Source organism: Arachis duranensis, chromosome 4, assembly GCF_000817695.3.
Source record: "Arachis duranensis cultivar V14167 chromosome 4, aradu.V14167.gnm2.J7QH, whole genome shotgun sequence".
NCBI classification, from domain to species: domain Eukaryota; kingdom Viridiplantae; phylum Streptophyta; class Magnoliopsida; order Fabales; family Fabaceae; genus Arachis; species Arachis duranensis.
The window spans coordinates 28,588,490-28,598,733 of record NC_029775.3 but is presented as its reverse complement, the minus strand read 5'-3'; the positions used below and the strand labels follow the sequence as shown (position 1 = coordinate 28,598,733).

Below are 10,244 nucleotides of genomic sequence, written 5' to 3'. Positions count from 1 at the left end.
GGCATTCATGAGGATCTGGAAAGTCTCACCTTGTCTGTGGTATTCCGAGTAGGATCCTGGGAATCCTGAAAGTCTAACCTTGTCTGTGGTATTCCAAGTAGGATTCCGGTAATGAATGACTGTGACGTGCTTCAGACTCGCAAGTGCTGGGCGTTAGTGACAGACGCAAAAGAATCAAGGGATTCTATTCCAGTAGGAGCGGGAACCAACCAGTGATTAGCCGTGCTGTGACAGAGCGCGTGAGCGTAGTTTTCACTGGGAGGATGGGATGTAGGCTTTGGCCAGTGTGATGCCTCCAAACGATTAGCCATGCGAGTGACAGCCGCAGAGGACCATTTTCCCGAGAGGATTCAAAGTAGCCATCGTCGAACGGTGAACCCCTATACACAGCTTGCCATGGAAAGGAGTAAGAAGGATTGAGTTGAAGCAGTAGGAAAGTAGGCGTCCTTGAGCCATACAGTATCTCCATATGTTTATCTGAAATTCCCACCAATGAATCTGCATAAGTATCCCTTTTATTATTTCTTTTTATTATTTGATTTTCTAAATTCCATAATTTTATCTGCCTAACTGAGATTTACAAGGTGACCATAGCTTGCTTCATACCAACAATCTCTGTGGGATCGACCCTTACTCGCGTAAGGTTTATTACTTGGACGACCCAGTACACTTGCTGGTTAGTTGAACGGAGTTGTGTCCACTCGTGCCAATTTCAAAATTCCATAAAAGTACAACTTAAAGAATAGTGATCACAATTATTTTATCACAATTTCGTCCACCAGAATTCTCATCACACCACACGGTATTTAAATAAAAGTTAAACCGTACCTCTTGGAGCCAAAACCAATTGAGCCTCTTCTTGGAAGTTTCCACCAACCTTTAACTCCAAGCCTCACCAAGGCCCCACAAGCAATATCAATCTTCCAGTTGTGCACCAAAATCACCCAATACTCTAACATAATCAATTTTCACACTTATAATCAATCTAGGGTTCATAAAATTGATAAACCACAAGGGTTAGAGGGTTTCTTACCTTAACCCATGAAGTTGGTTGATGGAACTCACTAATGGCTCATACTAGAGTACTCCTAAACAACCAAAATCATAAAATTACTCAACACCCATAACCAAATCCGAATTTAAGGAGAAAAATGAAAACTAGGCAGAAGACAATAGAATACTCACCACAAAACTTAGATAGAATTGTAAAGAATGAGAAGAGCGACGTGTGGCCAGCAAACGGCTTGTCAATCGAAGTCTTGGAAAGAAAGTTATGGTGCTTTGAAGTTTGATGAAGTTAGAATTTTCTCTCTTCTTCCTCTCTTCTCCATTTCAGCGCCCCACACTAATGCTCATAACAAATATTTATATATGTTGGGTCTTGGGCTCACTTGGGCCTGGTTCACTTGATTTAGTCTATTGTTCCAATTTTAGGCCAAACTCTTTAAGATTAGAGTTTTAAATCGTATTTTAAATATTTCTAACTTCCCAAATTATAATTTCTCATTTTCTAACCTTATTCACTTATAATTAATTTATTCAACTATAATATCAGACAGATCTCAATTGGTATTACCGGTCAAATTTTCAGTGCGTATTTTTACGCAAAAAACTATGTTTTCTGACTCAGAAAAATTCACTGAGTCCAAATATCATATTCAAATTATCGAATTCCGATTGCAAAATTTTTTAACCATATTCGGTTCTATTTAATTTATTATTTAATTAATTACGGTTTGACTAGATTTTACAGTCCTCCCTTCCTCCTTTCTTTTCCACTCACTCATTCTTTCGTCTTTTTTTCTTCTTTCTTTCTTTTTCTTTATTTTCTTTCTTTCTTCTTGCCCTCCTTTTTGCTTTAGACCCTTTCTATTTTTTTTCTTTATCCACTCTTTCTTATTTTTTGTCATTCTCTCTCCTTACTTTTACTTTTGATTTAATTTGTTTGTTGTTTTGGATTTTCAAATTTAATAATCTCTTTTGATATATTTTCTCTTTTTGTGGCATTTTTTATCGGTGATATGAGTATATGGTGCAAATCTTTCATAAAAGATGCTTTGAGAAAAATATTGAAATTTAGTCAAAGAAAAAAATATCTCAAAATATTATAGCACATTTGTATAGATCTTAAAAATTAAAACTAAAAAATAGTATTTATTTTTATTTGTTAGAATTTTTTATAATTAAAATTTGTACTATTTTTTGTATTTACAGACACCACACATGCATATAGATAAAATTAAGTAATTATTATATTAGATATCGATAAAAATCATTAAATTTTTTCAATAAAATTAATCTGACTATCTGTAAATTTGGCTACTGATACCATTACCATTGATAAGATTGTCAGTAATATTTTATATTATTTTTTTAATGATATCATATTATTCTTCTTATTTGGAAGAACTAATCTAAAAATTAAAAAAAAAATTAAGTACTTTTGTCTAATTTTTTTGTTAGAAACTGATCTGATAAGTAATTAATGTGTAACAAAATAATTAAAAAGTTAGGATGAATTCAATAGTTAAAATTTATTAAAAAAAGAGGTGTATTTATTGCTAATGGGTGGTGATTTATTTTTATATTAGCCACACTAATTACTTAATAAAAAAACCATTCTATATATACATTAAAATATCAAATAATATAGTGATAAAATTTGAAGTGTTTGAATTTTATAACTCATGCACATGAAATCATTCTCTGATCTTTATACAGAAATTATATAAATAAAAATAATAAAAAATAGAAAAATACTAGGCTAAAATAAAAGAAAGATTTCTAATCACAAAATTTTTAAAATTAAGTTAAACAAAAAAGGAAAGGATATAATAATTAATTCTATTTATAAAAAAATTTATGAAATAAATAAAAAATCTGATTTTGATTAGATTTAGTCAACACTTTCTCTCAAGTTGGCTTAAAGATATGCTTCACTAACAGCTTGTTTATTATGCTATTAACTATCTTTTTGGATAATTTTTTAATTAGAATATCTTCTGGTTGTTTCGTGGTCAGAACATATAAGATGCAAATTTGTCCTCTCTCAATCTTTTTTTTTTAATAAAATATTTGTCAACTTCAACATGTTAAGTTCTGTAATGTAGAACTTGATTATGGACAATAGAAAATACAGATTTATTGTCACAATACAACTTTATTGGTGGAAAAATAGAAATTTTTAGTTCTTACAAGAGTTTCTCTATCCATGGTACTTCACATATTCCATAAGTCACTATTCTAAACTATGTTTTTATACTATTTCGTGCCACAACACTCTGTTTTTTACTCCACCAACTAACTAGGTTTCTTCCAACAAAAACATAATATCCAGATGTTGACCTTCTATCCATGATATTCACAGCCCAATCTGCATCTATATAGGCTTCTACTTGAAGATGTCCACGATTTTTGTAGAATAACCCTTTTTCAGACAATCCTTCCAAAAACCTTAGTACTCTAAAGACAACATTCATGTGTTTTGGGACAGGTGAATGCATAAACTAGCTTACTATGCTCATAGTAAAGGCTATATCCAGACGTATATAGGATAAATAGAATAGTATTTTCATCAACCACTGATATCTCTCTTTGTCTATTATATTTTTTGGTTCAGAAGGCTTCAATTTTAAGTTAGGTTTTATAGGTGTTTCATCAGCAACTTTACAACCAAGTAATCTAGTCTCTTTTAAAATATTTAGGATGTACTTCCATTAGTTCATAAAAATGTCTTTTTTTAGACCTTGCAAATTCAATTTCCAAAAAAATATTTTAATGAGTCAAGTTCTTTGATTTTAAATGCTTTGGAAAATTTCTCCTTCAAGTCTTTTAACTCCAAAATATCATCACCTGTCAGAATAATGTCATCCATATATATAATTAAAATAGCAGTTTTATTAGCTTCTAAATGTTTATAGAAAAGTGTATGGTCAGCTTGGTTTTGAGTATAATCAAGCCCCTTCACCAGCATTTCAAGTTGTTCAAATCAAGTTTTTAGGGATTGTTTCAATTCGTAGAGAGTCTTCTTTAGTTTGTACACTTTATCTCTTACTAGTTCAGCTTCAAATTTAGGTGAATTTTTCATAAACACCTTGTTCTCTAGTTTTCCATTGAGAAAAGTATTCCTTACATTCAATTGATATAAAGGCCAGTTGTAATTCGTAGCGAGAGATAAGAAAATTTGCACAAAGTTGAGTTTAGAAACTGGAGCAAAAGTCTTTTGATGGTCTACTCCATTGAATTGTGAAAATCTCTTAGCTACTAACCTAACTTTATATCTCTTTATGCTTCCATCAGCCTTGTACTTAATGACGAAAATCCACTTGCAGCCAACCAAATTTTTATTCTGTGGCAGGTCTATAATCTCCCAAGTTTCATTCTTTTTGAGTACATGTTGCTCTTCTATCATTACTAATTTCTGATTGGTATCATTTAGTTCTTTTTTTATGTTTCTAAACTCAAACAAATTTAAAATTTTAGAAGTAAAGGCTTGATGATTTTGAGATAAATTTTGGTAAGAGACATAATTAAAAATAGGGTGGCTGGTGCTGGTTTTGAGTACCTTTTTGGTGCAGGTTCTGAATTTTTTCTAATGCCCATTGGCAGGTTAATATTAGAAGTAGCAATTTCAGAATTACCTGAAAGTTCTTGAGGTATTATAGTTGGGCCATCTTTCGAATTTTCAGATTGGATTGGGATAGAGATGATGATGAGCTAGTCTTTAGTATTCTTGGGATATTTTCGAATATGATATCAAATTTTTTTTTTGGTTGTGGTATTTTTTTTGTTTGGATTCCAACTAATTCTTACGTAATTTTAGAATTGGTTTCCATATTTTTTTGCTATTATTTCAAAATTTGTTTGATTTATGAAAGTTGTATTCTCAATATGTAAGATAGGAGTGAGTTGAGATTCATGCAAAAAAAAATTCAATTAGACTCTCTCTTGAAGAATTTTTTTTGAAAATAAATTTTATGTTCTAAAAAAGTAATATCCATATTTACATGAAATTTTTGTGTATGAATTGAAATATTTATAATCCTTTTGACTTGAAAAATAGTCAATAAAAATATATTTTTTTTGCCTTTGGATCAAGTTTAATTCGATATGAAGATGTATGCAAAAATACAGTATAATTAAATACTTTTAAAAGTAAGTTAGAATTCAATCTACATGTTAAATTTGTTTTTTTAAAATATCTAACGGTGTACAGGAATTTAAAACATGCGTGAGTATTTGATTAATGAGATAGGCTGCTGTTAGAACAATATCTCTCCATAAATATTTTGGAACATTACCCTCAAATATAATGGCACGTGCTACTTCAAGAAACTATTTATTCTTTCTTTCAAGTTGGGGTGTATTGGGGTGTGTAGATTGATGTTGAATAGCCTTTTTAAAAGAAATTCATCAAATTGTGTTTCTATCATTGTTGAAAAATAATAAAAAACTTTAGAATTCTTAGATTGTTCATGCATGAGATAGGTCCAACATAATTTTGTATGGTCATCGATAAAAATTATAAACCATTTCAACTTTCAGTAGTTTTTCAATGGACTCCATACATCACTATGAATCAAGTGAAAATGTTTAGATGCATGATAAGGTTGAGAGTAATAAGGCTCTTTGAACAAATACAACTTTCAGTAGGTTTTTCGGATATGATGAGGTTTATTGCAGTGGTCACACCAAAGATTGAAAGATTATTTCTTATTTGATGAACTTTTAAGGGCAACAGGTGTCACGAAGAGTGCATTAGACTCCAAAAAAGTAAAGTTTTTAAAACTGAATAGGTCATTGAACTGCTCTAACTACTGATTTATTGGTTTATTGGTTCAATCGGTCAAACTGTGATTCAACCAAAAAAATTATTTTATAACAAATAAAATATAAATAAACTAATGTCATATAACTATGTAGGCAAACTCAACAATTATATTGAATTAGGAGAAGTATGAGGTATAGTGTGAATAATTCAATAATCAATAAAACAAGCAAATTCACAACAATTAAGAAGAAAGAGTGAATTAGTGAGAGAATGAGTTTCTTATAAGAGAGAAGAGGGAGAATTGAAATAACAATCAATGAAATAATGCTAGCTGCCTCTTTCTCTATTCCCTTATTATAAACACACTAAATATAGTTATAGTCTAACAAATTTCAAAATATCATCCAAATTAACACTACACACTAACAAAAACAATCTCAATAGCAAGAATCACAATAACAATAATTTAATGAATTAACAAGAACAAGATTCAAATAAAAATTTCAACAACATAATAACAAAAAGCAAAAGCAATCTATATCCCAAGAATCACAATAACAATTTAAAAAATTAACAAATTAACATTTTAAAAAAAAAATACAACAACTCAATAATCTCAAGAACAATAATAGGTATATCAAATAAAAAATAATAAAACTTGAATAGAAAAATTCAACAAATTAAATAACAGCAACCTAACAATTTAGCAAATTAACACAACACCAGCCAAATAATTTAACAAATTATCAACTTAACAAGTTCAAAAACAAAAAATTACAAAAATAACAAAATATTAAAGACAACAAAGCAACAATATAATAGAAGTAAAAGGGTAAAGCATATGAATCTTCTAAATTGAAGCAGTTATATGATGAAGGTATAGACATAGGGTTGCTGGAGAAGAAGTGGCTAGACCGTCACGGAACTAGAGAAGGGGTGGCTAGACCTTCGCGGAATTGGAGCCGTGGAGGGTGGAACACAGCGGAGCTGGAACAGAGGAGGGTGGAGTGCTGCAGAATTGGAGCAAAGGAGGGTGGAGAGTAGTGGAACTGAAGTAGAGGAGGGCTGGAGCGCGGTGGAATAGAACCGACACAGTGGAACAGCGGCTGCGCCACGGAGAAATGACACGAGACAAGTTGCAGTGGAATGGCAGCTTCGAGCATATGCGATGCAACGCGACGGCTGAGACGAGCAGAGACGACGCTAAAGCAATGGGGCAACAGCTAGACCAGATTCGACGGCGACGGTAACAGCTTGAATAAGAAAGTAGCGATAAAGGCTAGGGTTTTACTTTTGAGAGAGGGAAGCAGAGGGAAGATGAATGAGAGACAGAGAAGGAGACGGTGAGGGCGTGATGCTTCTTTTTATTTTTTTCAATTTTCTTTTTTTTTATTTAAAATTCAAAACGGTGGGCTGAAATGTGAAACCGGTTGAATCCTGGTTCGGTCCGATTGACCGGTTTCCGATCAGTCTGATGGCTCAATTCCGATTTTTAAATAAGCAGTTATGTCATTTATCCGAACCATTTTTCTTGTCGGTTCTCAGTTTGAGCAATACAACCGGTCGGTTCGAATCGATTTTCAAAACCTTGCAAAAAAGTTTGTTCAGTCTTGTCATTTTCCATCATTACAGCTCTACGGGTTTCCTCTCTTCTAACTTTAGCAAATACTTCTACAACTGAGGGTTGGATTGCTTTTTCAATAATTCTGCCACGAATTTCATATAGTTTCACGTTCAGGTCTACAAGAAATTGAAATATCCTCTCTTCTTTCACTGTTTATTGATAGTATTTGGCATCAGCGGCTGAATTTTACTTGTAGTTATTAAAGTGGTCAAGGTTTTACTACACCTGCTTCAATGTGTGAAATTATTTGGTGATATTGTCACTCCCTTATTAAATTTCTCTAACTTTTAAAGTAAGTTCATAAATCTGAGATTTATTCTCAAGACCAGAATATATCTCTTTGATACTATCTCACAATTCTTTAGCAGTGGTATAGTACATATAGTTACCACAGATATCCTTCTCCATTGAGTTCACTGGCCATGTCATCATAAAATTTTCGATATCCTACATGTTATATTGTGGGTCAATGACATTAGGCTGACTTCGCTCACGGGTGAGATATCCAATATTTCCTCTTTCACAGATGTACATTTAAATTAATTGAGACTACCTAAGGTAGTTTGACCCATTGAATCGAAATGTGGTAATCTAAACTAAATAAGAGTCGCCACTAACTAGTATCTGTTGCTCAGCTTTTAAATCTAATAGAATGAGAATAATAGACTCATTTTATTCATAATTAATGAATGAGGAATTGTAAGTTATACTGTAAATCAGAATCACAATACAAAAAACTTAACTCTAATACTAACTTGAAGTGTTTAAATTTTATCTCATATCAAATGTATAGAGAATCGTTTTTTTATAGAAGAAATATAGAAATAATTTCAACTAAAAAATAAAAAAATATTCACTTAAAATAAAAAAAATAATCATAAAATTTTTAAAATTAAGTTAAACTAAAAAGAAAAGAATATAATAATTAATTCTATTTATAAAAAAATTCATAAAAAAATCAAAAATAAAAAATCTGATTTTGATTTGATTTATTTAACATAATTTTTGAAAACTATTTTTTCAGAAGATAAATATTTACATGTTGAAAAGCTAATTTTTTCAAGGACTAATATCTTAAACAAAAGTTCATAAGAATGAATGTATTTTGACGTGAATTTTTTAGCAATTAAAATATATCCATTTGATTTAATATTTAAGAAAATAAAAATCTTGAAAAGAAATAAAAAACTCACTATATTATTTACTTACCCGAAAATGACAAATAAATGCAAGGCGGTGGAGGGAATATCCTTGCTATATAAAACAAGAAATCTCTCTCTCTCGGTTTGCACTTATATGATGTGTACACAAAATCCTTTGTAGCATAAAAATCTAAACTATACAAAGGGTTCTCAATTTATTTATTATCAACTTCCAACGAACTCTTATCAAATTGAAGCAGGATCAATATTGTTACTGTTGATTTTTTTTCGTCATCACTGTACTACTACTTCTACCAATTTCAATTATGGTACGTACCTTAGCTTCTTCTCTTTAATTATATCTCTCTGCACCTTCAATTTCCTTGCTCCTTTATAAACTTGATTTCTTTGTGTGTGTATATAATGGTGCCCAGAATTAATAAACAAATATATTTGAACAAAGTGTTTACAAAGATTGTCTATCCTTAGATTCTTGTAGATATATATATACATGCGTGTGCCCGTACCTTCATGATTGATAAACTTGTGTTTTTTTAATTTAAAAAATAAGATAGCATAAGTCAAGATTTTTTTTTTTTTTAATCTAGGATCAATATGTTCTTGCAATCATTTTTCTGTCGTTATGTGTACTCATTAATTTCATTTCATCATTGCCGCCTCTTTTCTAAAGAAATGCCTTAGAATGTATTAGGAGGACGACAAGATATCATTATTGAAATGCCGAAAGCCGAAAATTTATTATTACAGGGTTAAGAAAAATGATGAAAATATTAATATTTTTGGTGTCTAATATTAAGATGATATATTAAGCTTTAACGGAACTCTTTATTTTTTTTTTCTTTTATATCCAAAAATGAAGGAGATTTCTGTGCTCCAGAAACAATACAAATAAAGTATGAAAATAGACCGAAATCAACTTTATCTCTTCTTCCTACGCCTAATAATGTAACCGTGGGGTTACTCAATACACATCCTGCATTCTTCTAAATATCTATAATAAATTAATAATACAAAAGGATTTAACTATCTTATACTCTAAAAATATATTTAAGAGTATAATAATAAAAATTTAATTTTAATATATTAAAAGTTTAAAACATTTTATATAATTATTTTATTATATTTATTTTTTTAAATAATTATTTATACTATTAATATAAAAAATAGTTATTGTGCTCACAGCTTGCCTCATTAACAATCGAGCATATTTCTTAAGCTCAAGTTCAGCTCATAGAAAGCTCACGAGCTAGCTCAAATAACAGGAACATAATCTAATTAAAAATATAAAAAAAATTATAATTTTAATAATTTTTAATAAGATGTTGTTTTTATGATTTCTATAACATATACCCTCACAACACAATATAGCCAAATGGCAAAATTAAACCCAATGCCAAATACGAACATAAAACAGAAAACAAACACCTTTAATGCACCCACGTGCATTGGTCCTCGTCGTTGTTCCAATTTTGCCCTTTTAAAGAGTCAAACTTATACGCCCCCTCTTTTTTTAGTGATTTTTTAAAGTTTTTTTAACCAATTAATGATTTTTTTTTTCAAAATTAGGAATAAGACTCAAATTCATGACATTTAATTTTTAGACGAGTATAAAAATATTATACTATATGAATTATAATTTATTATATGTAATTTAAATTATAATTCGTTGAATCACTTTTTAAGTTAG

At 30.2% G+C, this 10,244-nt stretch overlaps 1 protein-coding gene across 1 annotated transcript in view; it reads left to right on the top strand.

Annotated features, from left to right (window-relative positions):
* The first annotated feature begins 8,682 nt into the window (after positions 1-8,682).
* LOC107483919 (oxysterol-binding protein-related protein 4C) overlaps positions 8,683-10,244 on the top strand; it is a 9,975-nt gene continuing 8,413 nt past the window's right edge. The window contains exon 1 of the mRNA XM_016104523.3: positions 8,683-8,865. Coding sequence (XP_015960009.1) covers positions 8,863-8,865 — 3 coding nt within the window. The 5' untranslated portion in view covers positions 8,683-8,862. The remainder of the gene's footprint in view (positions 8,866-10,244) is intronic.